This window comes from Scyliorhinus torazame, chromosome 1 (assembly GCF_047496885.1).
Source record: "Scyliorhinus torazame isolate Kashiwa2021f chromosome 1, sScyTor2.1, whole genome shotgun sequence".
Taxonomy (NCBI): Eukaryota; Metazoa; Chordata; class Chondrichthyes; order Carcharhiniformes; family Scyliorhinidae; genus Scyliorhinus; species Scyliorhinus torazame.
In genome coordinates, this window is record NC_092707.1 from 17,331,800 (window position 1) to 17,354,131 (window position 22,332).

General features: G+C 48.2%; 1 protein-coding gene across 14 annotated transcripts in view; it reads left to right on the forward strand.

Moving 5' to 3' along the window:
• Window positions 1-22,332, forward strand: part of arvcfb (ARVCF delta catenin family member b) — a 546,449-nt gene that overhangs the window by 352,010 nt on the left and 172,107 nt on the right. For 13 of the 14 annotated variants that reach the window (XM_072471369.1, XM_072471451.1, XM_072471186.1 and 10 more), the window contains 2 exons: window positions 6,281-6,436; window positions 12,408-13,003. In XM_072471369.1, the coding sequence (XP_072327470.1) occupies window positions 6,281-6,436; window positions 12,408-13,003 (752 nt within the window). Of the gene's footprint in view, window positions 1-381; window positions 400-6,280; window positions 6,437-12,407; window positions 13,004-22,332 lie in introns of those variants that run through there. The other variant, XM_072471980.1, reaches the window with a different exon arrangement.

Below are 22,332 nucleotides of genomic sequence, written 5' to 3' on the forward strand. Positions count from 1 at the left end.
GCTCTGCAATTCATCTCCTTCAACCTCTTGACCCCTCTCACCCTTCATTATTTCACTGCTTGAAACCTACAGCTCTTTGATAAAGATTTTGGTTGTCTGCTCTGTTATCTCCTTGTGTAACTTGGTGTATATATATATATATATATATATATATATTTGGTTCAATAATGCTCCTGTGAAGCATTTGATGCATTGATTTTTTTTATTCATTCGTGGGATGTGGGCGTTGCTGGCTGCTATTCCAGTATTTATTGTTTATCCCTTGAGATGACGGTGGTGAGCTGCCTTCTTGAAGTGCTGCAGTCCACGTGGCTTGGGTACACTCTACTGTTGGATGGAATTCCTGGATTTTGACCCAGCGACAGTGAAGGAACGGCAGTATATTTCTCAGTCAAGATGGTGAGTGGCTTGGCGAGGAACATGCAGCTCATGGTATTCCTTTTTATATCTGCTGCCCATGTCCTTCTAGATGGTGGTGGTCATGAGTTTAGAAGGTGCTGTTTGAAGAACCTTGGTGAGTTCTTGCAGTACATCTTGTAGATGTTACACTGCTGCGACTGTGCATTGTCACTGGAGGGAGTGAATATTTGCGGATCTGGTGCTAGTCAAGCAGGTTTGTCAATCTTCGAGTATTATTGGAGCTGCACTTATTCGTACTCCTGACTTATGTATTGTAGATGATGGATAGGCTTTGGGAGTTTTGTGGTTAGTTATTCGGCAGAATTCTCAGCCTCTGTTCTGCTGTTGTAGCCACAGTTGTTTCTATCGCTAGTTCTAGTCAATGGAAACTCCCAGGATGTTGATAGTGGAGGATTCAGCATTGATAATGCTGTTTATTATCTCTCCACAGCCGTGCACACACACGCATATACACACACACACACCTACACACAGACACACCCCCACACCACTTTTTAATTGTGATGAGGCTATGAAGATCTCACCTGTGATTGCTTCTTTTGTGGTTGAACTGAGTTGCTTGTGTCTCATCCTGTATAAAATTGCAAATGTTTATAATCCGTGCAGGAGTGTCTGGAGCAGGAAGTGTGATTGTGGAGGAATTAAATGCTATTGTTTGAAGTGCAGTATCCTTTTATACAAAATCAAGCTGAACATGAATGTGGAAGTGAGATTAGTTGTTTATATCATGAAAGCTTGGGCTGACGAGAATTCTGATTGGGTTGCTAATCTAAATAAATAACTTTTGTTGGCTTACACTGTTGGGGTTTAGGTGAGTTCGGATACTGTCCTTCTGCTTTGGTTTTGAATGGTGCAGTCATTGTTGAGATTGAAGCACAGTATTGAATGCAAGAGTCATGGATGAAACGAGATTGAGCATTCCACTCCGTTAACAGTGGTATGTGTCAACCATGTAAAACAATAGAATATCTCCGAGCAACTATAGTATTCTGAGTGTGCTAATGAAAGAAAATGTAGTTATAGTCATCTAACATCAGGACATATCAACTTTGTTATTTACTTCCAACCAATTATGACTTTGAAATAATAATCACTTATGCCAGTAAATGCAACAACCGGTTTGCACACCAGTTTTGAACTATTAATTTGCCGTTTTTTTGGAAGTTTTTTTTTTTAATTGTTACATAAATGCCCAGTGTAGTTGCTCGCAAGAAGTACTGTCAACTGTGTAATGAGCTGTTTTTAGAAATAATAAACTGGTGTACTTTTGATAGTTATTTGGACACTGTTCTGTGTCATTGCTGTCTGAATTGGAAAAAGCATGATGATACTTGGGGATGTTATGCTCTATATATCACAGGCAATGTATTATCTAGACCACCGAACAAATTGCAAGTTTATTTTTAAGCAAAAGGTATTTTACACTTTTCACTAGTGTTTTGGGGAACATGATCCATGGAATGTGTTATTTTGTCCCTGGTTCGAGAACCCAAGGGAGGCATCCTTGCTGCACTTACCCTGTTGAGTCCCATAAGAATTTTGTATGTTTGAATGAGATCACTTCTCGTGCTTCTAAACTGCAGAGAATAAAGGCCCAGTCCATTTAAACTCTTCATAGCACAATCTCTCCATCCAGGGAATTAGTTTGGTGAACCTTCATTATACTCCCTCTATGGCAAGAATATTTTTCCTTGGACAATGAGCTGAACATTGCACAGACTGCGGCTGTATATTCACCAAGATGTACATAATTGTAATAAGACCCCTTTACTTCTATACTTGAATCCTATTGTAATAAAAGCCAATGTGCTATTTGCCTTCCTAATTCATTGCTGTTTTTGCATCTTGGCCTTTGGTGATTCCTGAGCACGAATGCCCAAGTCCCTTTCAAGTCCCTTTCAAGTCCCTTTCAAGTCCCTTTCAAGTCCCTTTCAAGTCCCTTTCAAGTCCCTTTCAAGTCCCTTTCAAGTCCCTTTCAAGTCCCTTTCAAGTCCCTTTCAAGTCCCTTTCAAGTCCCTTTCAAGTCCCGCACGGTAGCACGTTGGTTAGCACTGTTGCTTCACAGCTCCAGGGTCCCAAGTTCGATTCCCGGCTTGGGTCACTATGTGCAGAGTCTGCACATTCTCCCCGTGTCTGCGTGGGTTTCCTCCGGTGCTCCGGTTTCCTCCCATCGTCCAAAGATGTGCAGGTTAGATAGATTGGCCATGATAAATTGCCCTTAGTGTCCAAAAAAGGTTAGCTGGGGTTACGGAGATAGGGTGGAGATGTGGGCTTAACTAGGGTGCTCTTTCTAAGAGCTGGTGCAGAGTCGATGGGCCGAATGGTCTCCTTCTCTGTAAATTCTATGAAGTACAACACTTCCCTACCCCTCCGTTTAAGAAATGTTCTGTATTTCTACTTTTCCCCATTTTTCCATGCAGTATTTCATCTACCAAATTTTTACCCACTCACTTATCATCATAGAATTTACAGTGCAGAAGGAGGCCATTCGGCCCATCGAGTCTGCACCGGCTCTTGGAAAGAGCACCCCAGCCAAGGTCAATATCTCCACCCTATTCCCATAACCCAGTAACCCCACCCAACACTAAGGGCAATTTTGGACAGTAAGGGCAATTTATCATGGCCAATCCACCTAACCTGCACATCTTTGGACTGTGGGAGGAAACCGGAGCACCCGGAGGAAACCCACGCACACACGGGAAGGATGTACAGACTCTGCACAGACGGTGACTCAAGCCGGAATCGAACCTTGGACCCTGGAGCTGTGAAGCAATTGTGCTATTCACAATGCTACAGTGCTGCCCTTCGTCACTCCAAATCCCCTTGAAGTGTCTTTGCATCCTCCTCGCAACTGACGCTTCCACCTAGTTTTGTATCATCTGCAAACATGGAGTATTACGTTTAACCCCCACATCCAAATAATTGATGTGGATTGTGAATAGCTCTTTATTCTTGAAAAATGTGCAGCGGTATTGGGGGGGTGGGGGGGGAAGGCTGCAGTTCAGAACCTTGGTTTTATTTAAGTTCGGAGTCACTGAGGAATGGATAGCTCTTGGAGTGATGGGCTGAAATATATGCTGTTTTGAACTATTTCTTGTAGCTATATAAAATAAATTATGAAATGTGAGTTTTGGTAATTGTAAGATCATTAGTTAGAATATATTTTATGTAACCTAATTTAACCTAGAAGTTGGATTATTTCCATATTTTAACTTGTATGTGGCCTATTTTACTCTTTGCAGCTGTATTGTATGTTGGAGCTGGGAGGATCAGAGTCGGAAGTACCTAAGACAGGTTGAATAATAGAATCACAAAGTTGCAATGTAGATTTGTCTAGATCAGGATGTTTGTCAGACCTATTACGAAAAAGCATTTCAGATTGTGCTAAACTGAACCTCGTTGTAGGATATGTGGTTGGGACAATACTTGCAGTAAACAAGAGATGAAATAGACATGACTATCTGCAATAGTCCCCAATTAATACTGCATTGAACCAGTTGCTATTTTTAAGTAGCATAATAAAATGGTGCCAGAGATGACTAACTGGGAAATATGTCTCATTGATTCAGTGGTGATTTTTAGCATGGCAAGATTTGGAGGTTTCACTTGCATATTAATGGGTAAGTTGGAGGTTTTGCATACCATCTCTCGGGCAATGATGGTAAACTGTGATCATCCATACGTGGAGAAGCCATTCCTGACTAATGTGCTGACATGAGGAAAAGATGGGCAAGTGAAAGTGGTGCTCTTTGGATACGTACTGAGTATTTCTGAACAGCTGGAGCAGCTTTTGTGAGCAAGCATTAAGATTGAAGAATTCTAGTTTCACTGCTAACAGTTTGTGTAGTGAACCAATAACCCAGATATGTTTCATTAGGGTATTTGGCTGACAAGATTGTAGTCAGATGATCTCTTAAGTATACATATTGGCTTAAATTTGTAGGTGAAAATATTCACGAATAGCCCTTTGCGTGAGTGAAGAAGTGATTTATTAATTTTCAGAATTTTGGGAGAAAGGCCCTTGACCCCCATGGTCTGCAGCACCCTTTCTCGCCTGAGCTGAGGTCGCACTAGGTTAATATACAGAAGGGAAACGGAATTAGTTTGCATTTGCATTTACATATACCCAATCAATTCTGTTCGTCTCACACTCCATAACATGCATCTTCAATGCCATAAATGGCTACAAGATAGCTCCTATAGCCTCTCATTGGTAGTTTGTGTCCCATTACATAGGTAATGGTTGCATACAGCCACATTGAACAAGTGGTTCCTCATTCCTTGCTAGTTCCTTTATTTGAGGCCCCTTTGTCCGGTCCGTTAGCTAAGTAGCTAACAATACCGAAATTGGACAAGTTTGCGAACAGCTAATTGTCTCTGCGGATGCAGCTTGTGTGTCACTTGTTTTTCACAAAGCTTTACTTACTTCAGCAACAGACACTGATAATAACATAGGGTCAAGAACATTGACAGAGTCCATTTTATATCAGGCGGCATCCATGTTGTATTTTCTGTAGTCCATTCGGAATTCTACCTCTTCAAATTGAATGCCGAAAACATTTTCTTGGCTTTGGAGACAAACACGTAGAAGTAAAGGCAGACTGGCCACACATAAAAACATACAAAATAGAAGCAGGCGAAGGCTATATGGCCTGTCAAGCCTGCTCCACCATTCACTATGGTCACAGTTGATCTTGGACATCAACCAGTTTCCCGCCTGCTCCCCATATTCCTTGATTCCCCGTGAGATCAAAAATCTGTCCATCTGTCCAGGAATATAATTCCATGAATCCGCATCCACGAATCTTTGGTGTAGAGAAAAAAATTTGCAAGAGTGAAGGAATTTCTCCTCATCTCTGTCCTAAATCGGCCCCTTCTGCTGAAACTCTGCCCTTTTGTTAACAATCTCTCTCAGTATCTACCCTATCAAGCCATAACCATGAATATTTCAACAAGATCATCTTGCATTCTTTTTAACTCTGGAGCATATCGACGTAATTTCCTCAGCCCCTCATGCCAGTGACCAATCTCATGAAACTTTGCCGTCCAGCTCCAGTGAAAGTAAACAATATGGCGATTTGTACATCGTGCTGCACACTGTACTGCAGATGTGGTATCAAAGCCCTGTACAACCGTAGCAAGATTCTTTTATTGTACTTCAATTTCCTCGTAGTAAAGGCTGACATACCATTTGCTTTCCTCATTGCTTGCTGTGGCTGCACGCTAAATGTTTCATGTTCCTTGCGTGAGTACACACGTGTCTCTGAAGATCAATATTTACAAGTTTCACACTGGAAAAAAAACAACATTCTGTTTCTCTTCGTATGACCAAAATGAATAACTTGTCACTTCACCACATTCGCTGCTTGCATTCCCACCTAGCTTTGTATCATCAGCAAACTTGGATACATTACTCTCTCTCTTCTAAATGATTGATTTAGATTGTAAATAGCTGAGGTCCCAGCATTGATCCTTATGGCACTCAACTAGTCACAGCCCGCAAACTTGAGAATGCCCATTTATCTCTATTCACTGTATCCTGTCTGTAAACTAATCCACAAATGTTTCACCCCCAGACTCTTGTGTATTCACCCTCCTTTTGGTTTGGCATCTTATTCATTCTGGATCTGAACTTCTCGCCCCAGAGCTTTTTGCTACTTTGCCTATACTGTAACTTTGGCTGCTTCTGACACTAGCACCCTGAATCATGGGAAAGTAATGAATTCCTCTTAAAGTGGCAGTGAAATATATAATGTATTCTTTTAATTACATTAGGTGAACTTGTATACCTAAGGACAAACTGATCTGATCAACACTAATGTAATAATATGTGCTTACGCATGTCATGTTCAATTTTCAGGAGCAAAGCCCCTGTAGCCAGACTTCAAAAACAATGCAGGAGCCGCAAGAGTTAGTGGAAGAAACTGTTACTGTTGAAGAGGACCCAGGGACTCCCACCTCCCATGTATCTGTGGTGACATCAGATGATGGAACTATAAGAAGAACTGAAACTAAGGTAAGAGATCATTGTTGTTTTTTAATTTGTGACACCATTTTTGGGTGAGGGTGGCTCTGTCACCTGCCCTCAGACCCGCCCGCCTGTTCATGTATCCTTCTCAGATACTTTATACCTGTTTCATGTTTATCGTACCATTCCATAGCATACTTCGCCACCCTGAAGCAAGCTTCATATGTTTCCTCTTTCTTTGACTGTCCCAAATAATCTTTATTAGTGTCACAAGTAGGCTGACATTAACACTGCAATGAAGTTACTGTGAAAATCCCCTAGTTGCCACACAGCAGCGCCTGTTTGGGTACAAATTCAAAAAGAACTTGTCTTAAGGGAACAAATTATTCTAACTGGGATTCACTGGCTGGGCCAGCATTTGTTGCCCATCCTTAATTGCCCTTGAGAAAGTTGTGGTGTTCCCATGTATTTGTTGCCATTGTCCTTCTAGATGGTAGTAGTCACGGGTTTGGAAGGTGCTAAGGAGTTGCTGCAGTGCATCTTATAAATGGTCATTGCTGCTACTGTGCGTCAGTGGTGGAGGGAGTGAGTGTTTGTTGAAGGAGTGCCAATTCAGCGGGCTGATTTGCCCTGGATGGTGTCGAGCTTCTTGAGTGTTGTTGCAACTGTACTCATTCATGTGTGTGGAGTATTCCATCACACTCCTGACTTGTGCTGTGTAGGTGGTGGATAGGCTTTGGGGAGTCAGGAGGTGAGTTAGTCGCTGCAGGATTCCTAGCCCTTGACCTACACTTGTAGCCACAGTATTTATATGGCTTGTCCAGTTGGGTTTCTGGTCATAAGTTCATAAGATATAGAAGCAGAATTAGGTCATTTGGCCCATTGTGGCTGCTCCACCATTCTGTCATAGCTGCGATCAATGAGGGCTAAACATCTAATTTCTCGAAACTGACAGCCAAATGCACAATTCGGAATTGAAGGGGAGAAATGGTATAATTGCCAGCACCCTCAGTAGCAGGGAGATCCGTTGACATCGAGCAGCCTGGAGGCCGGTTTTACATCTGAGGGGGTCCGTTTTGCTTCTAAGAGGCTCCAAGTCTTAGAGCCCAAGCAGTGCATGAAGCTTGGTAAAGGGAGTTTAAATATCTTTGCTGGACCAGGAAAAGACATTTCTCAGGCATGATTATCATAGCATAGTGTAGTCCTGTTCATGTGTATTTGTCTTTTCTTTAATTTAATAAGTAGTATTTAATTGTTAGATGCCGACTGGGCTGCTTATTCTCACTAGGGTATCACTTGACTCCTCCCACCATTCCAAAAATAAAACTATACATCCCCACCAACCGGTGTTCCAAGTTGGGATACCCTCGCAGATAACATCAGTGTGGTTTATGACAATAGAATCATCATTTGATTTATTCTTTTATCAATGTACTCATTTGGCCACATTATTGTACAATTTCTTAAGAAAATGGGTTTCACAGCAACGGCCCACTACTGTGGTGTATACTCACTTTGTAAAGTATTCTTCTTTGGCGATCACTCACTAAACAGTATGACTTTCCTCCTAAGAAACAGTGTTACTGGTCATGGGTTCTGTGGTTATTGCATGGCTGTAATGGTCATGGATTCTGTAGGTTATTGCCCAATCCTGGAGCCGCATCTTAGAACAGTCACTTGGCAGGTATTTCCAGGAGGTGAGATCAGTCCTTGGACTCTAGATCGTTGGTATTCTTTTCCCTGGCTCCTTTTCCAGGCCTCCCCCTTGGCATCAGGTGTCCTTGAAGAATTGCGTCCCTTCAATCAGGAGATTCCTTCTAGTCAGCCTCTTCTTAGCAAGGGTCTCCCAGGCGTGTGTCTGTGTTGCATTTTTGAGGTAAGCCTTCAGTGTCACTTTGATGCACTTCCTTCGTTCTCCTCTTGTTTGGAAGCCATTCTTGAACTGGGCAAAGACGATTTGCTTTGGCAGTCGGGACTGGGACACCCGAAGCACGTAGTTGCTCCAGCAGAGTTGGTTTTGGATGATCATGACCTCTATGCTGGTGCTCTTGGCTTCTTCAAGGACACTGATGTTAGAAGGCCTCTCCTTCCAGCTGATGGAGGGAATCCATCTCAGACAGCATTGATGATACCTCTCCAAGTCCTTGAGGTGGTGTCTGTACAGTCTGAACCGTATAAAGGAGTTGTGAGGACGACCGCAATGTAGACAAGGATCTTGGTGTCAATATGGATGTCCCGGTCATCAAAGACTCTCTTCCTTGGGGCTCTGAAGGAGGCAGTCGCGGATTGAAGATGATGTTTGATCTTCGCATTATAGTCTGCCTTAGAGGAGAGGTGGCTCTCCAGGTATGAGAGAGATTCCACGATTGGTAGGGGTTTTCTGTTGATCTTGATGGAAGGAGAGGACTCAGAAATGAGTGTAAGGGCAGCACGGTGGCACAGTGGGTTAGCACTGCTGCCTCACGGCGCTGAGGTCCCAGGTTCGATCCCGGCTCTGGGTCACTGTCCGTGTGGAGTTTGCACATTCTCCCCGTGTTTGCGTGGGTTTCGTCCCCACAACCCAAAGATGTACAGGGTAGGTGGATTGGCCACGCTAAATGGTCCCTTAATTGGAAAAAATGAATTGGGTACTCTAAATTTAAAAAAAAAAAAGAAAGGAATGAGTGTATATGAAAAATACTGGGAAAAACTTAGTAATGAGGTAACAGAAAAAACAAAGAAAAACACAAATCCAAAATGACAATAAATAACAGAAATTGGAGAACACAAGAAATGAGCGAGCAAGCCAAGACACAAATACCGATTTTAAAAAAACTACAGTAAAAAGTAACCAGTAGTCTATTTGTATTGCATTGATTGGCTTTAGTGCAAATGTAGGCAGATGGCTTCATGTTCTGAGCGTTTTCTTGCGTTTCTTGGGTCTACCCACAATTTACATGTTGTCTGGGTCGTCCGTGTGTGGGCACCTGCAACCTCCGGTACGTAGGCCCTACTTCCCCTTTTCCTCTCTGTGGTGTGGGTGTTCCCCCCTCCCTCCCCCTCCTTTCTCTGACCAGGGCGTCGGTCCCTCTCCCTGTAAAGAGTTCTGGATGTTCAAATGTCCCGAAGACCGGCCACTAACTGGCATGACTCCATCTATACTCCAACCTCCCTGGACATGGCCTCGAAGAAAGCGGTCCAGAACCCGTCGAGTCTGGGGCAGAGCCAGAACATGTGGGTAATAATCACTTATTGTCACAAGTAGGCTTCAATGAAGTTACTGTGAAAAGCCCCTAGTTGCCACATTCCGGCTCCTGTTCGAGGAGGCCGGTACGGCAATTCAACCCACGCTGCTGCCTTGTTCTGCATTACAAGCCAGCTGTTTAGTCCACTGTGCTAAACCAGCCCCTTATCTCCACCTCGGAGAACCCACTCATCCATGTGCTGGTTAGGTACACCACCTTTAGTTGCGTTAGATTCAGCCCTGCGCATCAGGAGGTGGAGTTGACCCTGTGCAGTGCTTTGATTCCGAGTCCTCGCCCTGTTTCCATGCTCAGCAGCTCCTCCTGTTTTTTGTTGCATCTCATCCCATGGGGCCCTTGCCTCTTTTAACAGTCGTCCATATACATCGCCAAATTTGCCTTCCCCTAGCGGGTCCAGTTCAAGAAGTCTGTCCAGTAGGGCGTGTTCGAGTATCTGGGGGAACATCTTGCTGTCCTTGCAGAGGAAGTCTTCCAGCTGTAAGTATCAAAGCTCATTTTCTTTAGGGAGAGCTTTTCTGTTAGTTCTCCCAGGGTCGCCAATCAATTGTCTGCGTACATGTCCCTCACCGTTAGTATCCCTCCGTACTCTCTCCACGTCTTAAAAGTGGCGTCTATTTTTGCCAATATAAATTTATGGTCTGTAGATGGGGGCTGCGACACTGTTTGTAGTGGTGCCTGAACTGGTTCCAGGTCCTGATGCGGCTCCTACCACCAGGCTCCTTGAATGTGGTTGGGGGGGTGCTGAGAGTGAGGCGGTGGCCAGTGCCCGGAGGTCTCCTCCATCTGGTCCCATTCCGCCTCTGACTCTCCCAACCATCCCCGTACTCTGTTGAGCCAGGCCTCCCATGTGGCGCCCTCTTTGTAGGATGATTTTCTGTATCCTAGGATTCTTTCCTGCCCAGAGAAAGACCATGATCAGTTTGTCAACTCTGGTGAAGAAGGATTTGGGCATGGAAGATCGGGAATGATCTGAGTCGGAAGAGGAACCTTGGCAGCACATTTATTTTTATCGCTTGCACTCTTCCCGCCAGGAAGGAACTTGATGGAAGGAGAGGACTCAGAAATGAGTAGGGGCAGCACGGTGGCGCAGTGGGTTAGCCCTGTTGCCTCACGGCTCCGAGGTCCCAGGTTCGATCCCGGCTCTGGGTCACTGTCCGTGTGGAGTTTGCACATTCTCCACGTGTCTGTGTGGGTTTCACCCCCACAACCCAAAGATGTGCAGGTAGGCGGATTGGCCACGCTAAATTGTCCCTTAATTGAAAAGACAAAGAATTGGGTATTGTAAAAAAAATTTTCAAGGGAAAACAAATTTGTGAAAAATATTCTCATGCCTGTAAAGATCTGACTTTCCCAACCATTAATGTTCTTTGCAAGTCAAGATCAACAAAATGAGTGCATTTTTAATGTATGTATGAAAGGAATTATTTACTGAGTGTTTGACATCTCTTGAATCGGTTTGGTCTGGCTTGTAAATTGAACACTTTTAATATTTAATGTTTGAGCAGAAAACACGCTGTTCAGTTTACCTTCTGCATGCTCTTTGTTGTGAACATGATGAATTTACCTCCCTGCTGTAATGGACAGGATGACAGAGTTATAGTTTTGTCCATGCCTCTGCAGTATTTCAAATTGGACTGATGTATGACCAGCAGTGGGAAGTGGATGATGTTTGTCTTCTGTGATGTTTGGTAATCACAAGAGTTAGGAATCCATTTGTGTTTTCTCCCCCTAATGTAATTAACCCCCATGGTTTATTTAGTTAGAAATACTGGAGATGAAATGTTTATAAATTTGTTACACTTGCATTTATTTATGTATGTTATATAATTTTGTTTATTTATACATTTATCTCTGTCTGTCTCTCTCTTTGTCTCTGGCCCCCGGGGGCCCCTGTCCCCCGCCCCCTGTCCCCCGCCCCCTGTCCCCCGCCCCCCCTCAAATGGCACAGTGTGTTTAGTGTTGCAGCACCCCCAGGAACTCAGTTGCTTAAGGCATTAAGTAGCTAAGCTGCAATGATCAAGGTCCGCAATTCTCCGTTTTTCTCCTTTGCGGTGAGTCTCAGCACTCCAGGTTGGGGAGGGAAATATGCCTGGGGTTTCCTTACCTGATACGTCCATCTTGGTATGTGAGAACACAAAGTTGAACTGCCACTGTACGGGCTTGTACATGAATTACAGCAAGTTGGAAAGAAACACTAGGTATGGTCGTCAAGTAGCTGGTACCTTGTGCGCAGGAAGGAAAGGAAGTACATTTGACAGGCAGGAAGAGGAACATCGGGGGATCTCAAGCATTCACAAACTATTCTGCTGGTTATCCCAGTTCACCATAAAACAGTTTTAGTTTTTTTAACATCTAGTTAAGCCTTGATCTAATCCATGTTATAGCATGAAAATGTCCTTTTGCGTTCTGAGACCACTTTTAATCACACTCAAAGTCCTACATAATTTAATGTATTTACTGCCTAATATTCATTTGTCCATTATTTCTTCCTGGTTCATGCATGTGGGTGGCATTTTATGTACTTGCAGTCGGTAATATTTTTACTGTGAAAGATAAATTTCATGTCAGTGACACATCACAGACACTTACAAAAAAAACAACCTTCATTTAAGTATCAAGAGAGATGTTTAAATAAATACCAATCTTCTACTTCAGTTCCCATGCATTATCAAGACATCCCTAAATCTGGCTTGTTGTGTGTGTGGGCCGGTGTGTTATGTTTGGGGTGAGATTAATATTACTCTATTGCTGTGAACATATTAAATTTGTGTTTGCAGGTTACTAAAGTAGTTAAAACAGTGACAACCCGTACAGTTCGGCAGGTGCCACTTGGGCCAGATGGATTGCCTGCAGAGGGGTCATCTCCTGCTGGCAGTTGTACAGATTCCATTGACAGAAGATATATGAAAAATGGAGACCGTTACATCACGCCACAGGCAAACTCTACTTTAACCAGGGCCTATAACAACTATCCAGATGCGTGCGAGAATCGGCATGAAATGTACCGTTCGTACACTGGCCAGGATGGGTTTACAGATGTATCGGATAACTATGGGAGCTTGTCACGAGGAGTTCATTACCGCCCCCGTTATGCTTACATGCCACGAGACAACTACAGACTGGATGAAAGTTACACGCTGCTGAATAGAAACAAGTATGCTGTTGCCCAGCCACAAGTGCAGCCAGACGGCAGTGTTGATCTGAACCGATCTCAACCAGAACGCTTCCAGCCAGAACCTTATGGACTCGAAGATGACCATAGAAGTCTAGGACCTGATGATGATGGATACGAATTGGATGGGGAGCCAGAACCAGATTATTCCACTGTGGGTCGAAGGGCACCCACAAGGGCTAATGGAAGGCGATCAAGGAGGTAAGAATTTGCCCTCTGTAATGATTGCTGCAATCTTTAACCATGCATGCTGCAATACATTGTCAATAGCCACGTATCAAAATAATGTTGATCATTGTCGTGGTGTTTTTACTTGGCTACTCCATCTATCCTGTGCTTTCACTTCCCTTTCCACCTTCTGTCAGTTTTCAAGTAATTATTTCAGAAGGGTCAGCAAAGATCAGGGTCAGCAAAGATCAAGTTCAGTGTCCTATTATTAGTGCTAAGTGATTGCATCGTTGAATTCCAATTCATTGACCCCTTGCTGTGCAAATGGAAACCTGTCAATGTAATTTTGATACAGTACTGATTTTTTTCCCCTTCCTAGATTAAGCTGCAACAAGTACAAAAACTGCAGCATTAGTTTACATGCTGAAGTCATGTTAATTTTGACATTGTTTCTGTTTCAAATTTAACGTCTTGAAGCTCATGTTAGACACCCAAATGGATTCATACTTTCAGCATAGGAACTGTTGGAATTGGATTGGATTGGATTTGTTTATTGTCACGTGTACCGAGGTACAGTGAAAAGTATTTTTCTGCGTGCCACTCAACAGATCATTAAGTACATGAGAAGAAAGGGGAATAAAAGAAAATACATAATAGGGCAACACAACATATACAATGTAACTACATAAGCACTGGCATCGGATGAAGCATACAGGGTGTAGTGTTAATGAAATCAGTCCATAAGAGGGTCATTTAGGAGTCTGGTAACAGCGGGGAAGAAGCTGTTTTTGAGTCTGTTCGTGCGTGTTCTCAGACTTCTGTATCTCCTGCCCGATGGAAGAAGTTGGAAGAGTGAGTAAGCCGGGTGGGAGGGATCTTTGATTATACTGCCCGCTTTCCCCAGGCAGCGGGAGGTGTAGATGGAGTCAATGGATGGGAGGCAGGTTTGTGTGATGGACTGGGCGGTGTTCACGACTCTCTGAAGTTTCTTGCGGTCCTGGGCCGAGCAGTTGCCATACCAGTCTGTGATGCAGCCCGATGGGATGCTTTTCTATGGTGCATCTGTAAAAGTTGGTAAGGGTTAATGTGGACATGCCGAATTTCCTTAGATTCCTGAGGAAGTATAGGCGCTGTTGTGCTTTCTTGGTGGTAGCGTCGACGTGGGTGGACCAGGACAGATTTTTGGAGATGTGCACCCCGAGGAATTTGAAACTGCTAACCATCTCCACCTCGGCCCCTTTGATGCTGACTGGGGTGTGTACAGTACTTTGCTTCCTGAAGTCAATTATCAGTTCTTTAGTTTTGCTGGCATTGAGGGAGAGATTGTTGTCGCTACACCACTCCACTAGGTTCTCTATTTCCCTCCTGTATTCGGACTCGGCGTTATTCGAGATCCGGCCCACTATGGTCGTATCGTCAGCAAACTTGTAGATGGAGTTGGAACCAGGTTTTGCCACGCAGTTGTGTGTGTACAGGGAGTAGAGTAGGGGGCTACGTACGCAGCCTTGCGGGGCGCCGGTGTTGAGGACTATTGTGGAGGAGGTGGTGTTGTTTATTCTTACTGATTGTGGTCTGTTGGTCAGAAAATCGAGGATCCAGTTGCAGAGTGGGGAGCCAAGTCCTAGGTTTTGGAGCTTTGATATGAGCTTGGCTGGGATTATGGTGTTGAAGGCGGAGCTGTAGTCAATAAATAGGAGTCTAATGTAGGAGTCCTTGTTTTCGAGATGCTCTAGGGATGAGTGTAGGGCCAGGGAAATGGTGTCTGATGTGGACCGGTTGCAGCGGTATGTGAATTGCAGTGGATCAAGGCGTACTGGGAGTATGGAGGTGATGCGCTTCATGAATGCTTTAGATCTTGACATTAAATGCAATAAGGAACTTGCTGGTGCAGCAGCTCGGAGCAGTTTTTTTTCAGTGGCCTGGTTGTGTGGGCATCAGGATGTCTCAGCAATTTTTTTTTTTTTTTTTTTTGCTATGATACAAAACCTTGAATTATCCAATAATTTGAATTAAGCAGGGCAGCACGGTGGCGCAGTGGTTAACTCTGCTATCTCTCGGCGCTGAGGACCTGGGTTCGATCCCGGCCCCTGGTCACTGTCTGTGGAGTTTTTACATTCTCCCCGTGTCTGTGTGGGTCTCACCCCCATAACCCAAAGATGTGCAGGTTAGGCGTAGTGGCCACGGTAAATTGCCCCTTAATTGGAAAGAAATAATTGGGTGCTCTAAATTTCTTTCTTTTAAAAATGTTTTTTAATTGTATTGAGCAGTTTAATTAAGAAAGCAAAGTTGTCATTTGAAACTTAATGGTTTCAATTATCCAATAATTTAGATTAATCGTTTTTGAAATAAATAGTCTGTCTCTAAGTATTGGCAGGAACTTGGAATGAATTTGATGCTTAGAAGAAAGCGTACAAATTGAACAATTGTTTCTTCCTCTTCAGTGGACAGAGATGAGACTGAAGGGAGGACTGAGGAGAGAGTGAAGGGAGGACTGAGGAGAGAGTGAAGGGAGGACTGAGGAGAGAGTGAAGGGAGGACTGAGGAGAGAGTGAAGGGAGGACTGAGGAGAGCGTGAAGGGAGGACTGAGGAGAGCGTGAAGGGAGGACTGAGGAGAGCGTGAAGGGAGGACTGAGGAGAGCGTGAAGGGAGGACTGAGGAGAGCGTGAAGGGAGGACTGAGGAGAGCGTGAAGGGAGGACTGAGGAGAGCGTGAAGGGAGGACTGAGGAGAGCGTGAAGGGAGGACTGAGGAGAGCGTGAAGGGAGGACTGAGGAGAGCGTGAAGGGAGGACTGAGGAGAGCGTGAAGGGAGGACTGAGGAGAGCGTGAAGGGAGGACTGAGGAGAGCGTGAAGGGAGGACTGAGGAGAGCGTGAAGGGAGGACTGAGGAGAGCGTGAAGGGAGGACTGAGGAGAGCGTGAAGGGAGGACTGAGGAGAGCGTGAAGGGAGGACTGAGGAGAGCGTGAAGGGAGGACTGAGGAGAGCGTGAAGGGAGGACTGAGGAGAGCGTGAAGGGAGGACTGAGGAGAGCGTGAAGGGAGGACTGAGGAGAGCGTGAAGGGAGGACTGAGGAGAGCGTGAAGGGAGGACTGAGGAGAGCGTGAAGGGAGGACTGAGGAGAGCGTGAAGGGAAAAAGACTAGCAGGGCTATAGTCATAGGTGATTCAATCGTAAGGGCAGTAGACAGGCGTTTCTGTGGTCGAAAACGAGACTCCCGAATGGTATGTTGCCTCCCGGGTGCATGGGTCAGGGATGTCTCCGATCGGCTGCAGGACATACTGAAGGGGAGGGTGAACAGCCAGCTGTCGTGGTGCATGTAGGCACCAGCGATTATAGGTAAAAAACGGTATGAGGTCCTATAATCAGAATTTAGGGAGTTACGAGAAGTTTTTTAAAAGTAGGACTTCAAAGGTAGTAATCTCAGGATTGCTACCAGTGCCATGAGAGAGTCAGAGTTGAAATTCAAGAATAGTCAGAATGAATACGTGGCTTGAGAGATGGTGCAGCAGGGAGGGGTTCAGATTTTTGGGACATTGGAACCGGTTCTGGGGGCAGTGGGACCATTACAAATCGAATGGTCTACACCTGGGCAGGACTGCAGCCAATGTCCAAGGGGGTGCTTTTGCTAACACTGTTGGGGAGGTTTTAAACTGATGTGGCAAGGAGATGGGAACCAGATTAAGAAGTTAGAGGTCAGTAAAGTGGCAGCAACTAAAGCCAGTGAGGTACTAGATAATAAACTCATTGTGACTAAGGGGAAGAGTAGACAGGGAAGATATGATGAACGCAAAGGGACAGGTAGTCTGAGGTGCATTTGTTTTAATGCGCGAAGTGTACCAGGTAAGGCAGATGAATTTAGGGCTTGGATTAGTACCTGGGAATATAATGTTATTGGTATTACTGAAACTTGGTTGAGGGAAGGGCAAGATTGGCAACTAAATATCCCAGGGTATAGATACATCAGGAGCGATAGAGAGGGAGGTAAAAGGGGTGGAGGAGTTGCATTACTGGTCAGAGATGATATCACAGCTGTGTTTAAGGAGGGCACTATGGAGGATTCGAGCGCTGAGGCAATATGGGAAGAGCTAAGAAATAGGAAGGGTGCAGTAACATTGTTGTGACTTTACTACAGGCCTCCCAAAAGCGAGTGTGAAGTAGAGGTACAAATATGTAGACAGATTATAGAAAAATGTAGGAGCAATAGGGTGGTCGTGATGGGAGATTTTAACTTCCCCAACATTGAATGGGACTCGTGTAGTGTTGGAGGCGTAGATGGAGCAGAATTTGTAAGGAGCATCCAGGAGAGTTTTTTTAGAGCAGTATGTAAATAGTCCAACTCGGGAAGGGGCTATACTGGACCTGGTATTGGGGAATGATCCCGGCCAGGTGGTTGAAGCTTCAGTCGGTGATTACTTTGGGAATAGCGATCACAATGCCGTAAGTTTTAGAATACTCAGGGACAAAGACAAGAGTGGTCCTAAAGGAAGAGTGCTAAATTGGGGAAAGGCCAAGTATAACAAAATTCAGCAGGAGCTAGGGAATGTGGATTGAGAGCAACTGTTTATGGGTAAATCCACATTTGAAATGCGGGAGTCTTTTAAGGAAAGGTTGATTAGCGTGCAGGGCAGACATGTCCCTGTGAAAATGAGAGATAGAGATGGCAAGATTAGGGAACCATGGATGACGGGTGAAATTGTGAGACTAGCTAAGATGAAAAAGGAAGCATGCATAAGATCTAGGCGACTTAAAACTGATGAAGCTTTGGAGGAATATCGGGAAAGTAGGACAAATTGAGAAAGGATTGACCCACTCAAACACAAGAGGGAATTAATGAGTGGAGTCAGAGGAAATGGGTGAGATTCTTAATGAGTACTTTGCATCGGTATTCACCAAGGAGAGGGACATGACGGATGTTGAGGTTAGGGATTGATGTTTAAATACTCTAGGTCAAGTCGGCAAAAGGAAGGGCAAGTTTGGGGTATTCTAAAAGGCATTAAGGTGGACAAGTCCCCAGATCCGGATGGGATCTATTGAGTAGATTAGGATTGTTTTCGTTGGAAAGACGGAGGTTGAGGGGGGACATGATTGAGGTCTACAAAATTGAGAGGTATGGACAGGGTGGATAGCAACAAACTTTTTCCAAGACTCGGGGTGTCAATTACAAGGGGTCACAATTTCAAGGTTAGAGGGGGAAAGTTTAAGGGAGATGTGCATGGGAAGTTTTTTACGCAGAGGGTGGTGGGTGCCTGGAACGCTTTGCCAGCGGAGGTGGTAGAGGTGGGCACGACAGCATCATTTAAGATGCATCTAGATAGATATATGATGGGCGGGGAAAAGGGGGAAGTAGACCCTTGGAAAATAGGCGACAGGTTTAGATAAAGGATCTGGATCGGCACAGGAAGGAAGGGCAGAAGGGCCTGTTACTGGGCTGTAATTTTCTTTGTGCTCTTTTGTTCTTAGGACTGGGACGAGAGTGAAGGGAGGACTGGGACGAGAGTGAAGGGAGGACTGGGACGAGAGTGAAGGGAGGACTGGGACGAGAGTGAAGGGAGGACTGGGACGAGAGTGAAGGGAGGACTGGGACGAGAGTGAAGGGAGGACTGGGACGAGAGTGAAGGGAGGACTGGGACGAGAGTGAAGGGAGGACTGGGACGAGAGTGAAGGGAGGACTGGGACGAGAGTGAAGGGAGGACTGGGACGAGAGTGAAGGGAGGACTGGGACGAGAGTGAAGGGAGGACTGGGACGAGAGTGAAGGGAGGACTGGGACGAGAGTGAAGGGAGGACTGGGACGAGAGTGAAGGGAGGACTGGGACGAGAGTGAAGGGAGGACTGGGACGAGAGTGAAGGGAGGACTGGGACGAGAGTGAAGGGAGGACTGGGACGAGAGTGAAGGGAGGACTGGGACGAGAGTGAAGGGAGGACTGGGACGAGAGTGAAGGGAGGACTGGGACGAGAGTGAAGGGAGGACTGGGACGAGAGTGAAGGGAGGACTGGGACGAGAGTGAAGGGAGGACTGGGACGAGAGTGAAGGGAGGACTGGGACGAGAGTGAAGGGAGGACTGGGACGAGAGTGAAGGGAGGACTGGGACGAGAGTGAAGGGAGGACTGGGACGAGAGTGAAGGGAGGACTGGGACGAGAGTGAAGGGAGGACTGGGACGAGAGTGAAGGGAGGACTGGGACGAGAGTGAAGGGAGGACTGGGACGAGAGTGAAGGGAGGACTGGGACGAGAGTGAAGGGAGGACTGGGACGAGAGTGAAGGGAGGACTGGGACGAGAGTGAAGGGAGGACTGGGACGAGAGTGAAGGGAGGACTGGGACGAGAGTGAAGGGAGGACTGGGACGAGAGTGAAGGGAGGACTGGGACGAGAGTGAAGGGAGGACTGGGACGAGAGTGAAGGGAGGACTGGGACGAGAGTGAAGGGAGGACTGGGACGAGAGTGAAGGGAGGACTGGGACGAGAGTGAAGGGAGGACTGGGACGAGAGTGAAGGGAGGACTGGGACGAGAGTGACGAGAGGACTGGGACGAGAGTGACGAGAGGACTGGGACGAGAGTGACGAGAGGACTGGGACGAGAGGGACGAGAGGACTGGGACGAGAGTGACGAGAGTGACGAGAGTGACGGGAGGACTGGGACGAGAGTGACGAGAGTGACGAGAGTGACGGGAGGACTGGGACGAGAGTGACGAGAGTGACGAGAGTGACGAGAGTGACGAGAGTGACGAGAGTGACGGGAGGACTGGGACGAGAGTGACGAGAGTGACGGGAGGACTGGGACGAGAGTGACGAGAGTGAAGGGAGGACTGGGACGAGAGTGACGAGAGTGAAGGGAGGACTGGGACGAGAGTGACGAGAGTGAAGGGAGGACTGGGACGAGAGTGACGAGAGTGAAGGGAGGACTGGGACGAGAGCGACGAGAGTGAAGGGAGGACTGGGACGAGAGCGACGAGAGTGAAGGGAGGACTGGGACGAGAGCGACGAGAGTGACGAGAGTGAAGGGAGGACTGGGACGAGAGCGACGAGAGTGAAGGGAGGACTGGGACGAGAGTGACGAGAGTGACGAGAGTGAAGGGAGGACTGGGACGAGAGTGACGAGAGTGAAGGGAGGACTGGGACGAGAGTGACGAGAGTGAAGGGAGGACTGGGACGAGAGTGACGAGAGTGAAGGGAGGACTGGGACGAGAGTGACGAGAGTGAAGGGAGGACTGGGACGAGAGTGACGGGAGGACTGGGACGAGAGTGACGAGAGTGAAGGGAGGACTGGGACGAGAGTGACGAGAGTGAAGGGAGGACTGGGACGAGAGTGAAGGGAGGACTGGGACAAGAGTGACGAGAGTGAAGGGAGGACTGGGACAAGAGTGACGAGAGTGAAGGGAGGACTGGGACGAGAGCGACGAGAGTGAAGGGAGGACTGGGACGAGAGCGACGAGAGTGAAGGGAGGACTGGGACGAGAGCGACGAGAGTGACGAGAGTGAAGGGAGGACTGGGACGAGAGCGACGAGAGTGAAGGGAGGACTGGGACGAGAGTGACGAGAGTGAAGGGAGGACTGGGACGAGAGTGACGAGAGTGACGAGAGTGAAGGGAGGACTGGGACGAGAGTGAAGGGAGGACTGGGACGAGAGTGACGAGAGTGAAGGGAGGACTGGGACGAGAGTGACGAGAGTGAAGGGAGGACCGGGACGAGAGTGACGAGAGTGAAGGGAGGACCGTGACGAGAGTGACGAGAGTGAAGGGAGGACCGGGGCGAGAGTGACGAGAGTGAAGGGAGGACCGGGATGAGAGTGCAGGGAGGACCGGGACGAGAGTGAAGGGAGGACCGGGACGAGAGTGAAGGGACGAGAGTGACGAGAGTGAAGGGAGGACCGGAACGAGAGTGACGAGAGTGAAGGGAGGACCGGGACGAGAGTGAAGGGAGGACTGGGACGAGAGTGACGAGAGTGAAGGGAGGACCGGGATGAGAGTGACGAGAGTGATGGGTGGACCGGGGCGAGAGTGAAGGGAGGACCGGGGCGAGAGTGAAGGGAGGACCGGGACGAGAGTGAAGGGAGGACCGGGACGAGAGTGAAGCGAGGACCGGGACGAGAGTGAAGGGAGGACCGGGACGAGAGTGAAGGGAGGACCGGGACGAGAGTGAAGGGAGGACCGGGACGAGAGTGAAGGGAGGACCGGGACGAGAGTGAAGGGAGGACCGGGACGAGAGTGAAGGGAGGACCGGGACGAGAGTGAAGGGAGGACCGGGACGAGAGTGAAGGGAGGACCGGGACGAGAGTGAAGGGAGGACCGGGACGAGAGTGAAGGGAGGACCGGGGCGGGCCGAGAGTGAAGGGAGGACCGGGGCGGGCCGAGAGTGAAGGGAGGACCGGGGCGGGCCGAGAGTGAAGGGAGGACCGGGGCGGGCCGAGAGTGAAGGGAGGACCGGGGCGGGCCGAGAGTGAAGGGAGGACCGGGGCGGGCCGAGAGTGAAGGGAGGACCGGGGCGGGCCGAGAGCGAAGGGAGGGCCGGGGCGGGCCGAGAGCGAAGGGAGGACCGGGGCGGGCCGAGAGCGAAGGGAGGACCGGGGCGGGCCGAGAGTGAAGGGAGGACCGGGGCGGGCCGAGAGGGAAGGGAGGACCGGGGCGGGCCGAGAGGGAAGGGAGGACCGGGGCGGGCCGAGAGCGAAGGGAGGACCGGGGCGGGCCGAGAGCGAAGGGAGGACCGGGGCGGGCCGAGAGCGAAGGGAGGACCGGGGCGGGCCGAGAGCGAAGGGAGGACCGGGGCGGGCCGAGAGCGAAGGGAGGACCGGGGCGGGCCGAGAGCGAAGGGAGGACCGGGGCGGGCCGAGAGCGAAGGGAGGACCGGGGCGGGCCGAGAGCGAAGGGAGGACCGGGGCGGGCCGAGAGCGAAGGGAGGACCGGGGCGGGCCGAGAGCGAAGGGAGGACCGGGGCGGGCCGAGAGCGAAGGGAGGACCGGGGCGGGCCGAGAGCGAAGGGAGGACCGGGGCGGGCCGAGAGCGAAGGGAGGACCGGGGCGGGCCGAGAGCGAAGGGAGGACCGGGGCGGGCCGAGAGCGAAGGGAGGACCGGGGCGGGCCGAGAGCGAAGGGAGGACCGGGGCGGGCCGAGAGCGAAGGGAGGACCGGGGCGGGCCGAGAGCGAAGGGAGGACCGGGGCGGGCCGAGAGCGAAGGGAGGACCGGGGCGGGCCGAGAGCGAAGGGAGGACCGGGGCGGGCCGAGAGCGAAGGGAGGACCGGGGCGGGCCGAGAGCGAAGGGAGGACCGGGGCGGGCCGAGAGCGAAGGGAGGACCGGGGCGGGCCGAGAGCGAAGGGAGGACCGGGGCGGGCCGAGAGCGAAGGGAGGACCGGGGCGGGCCGAGAGCGAA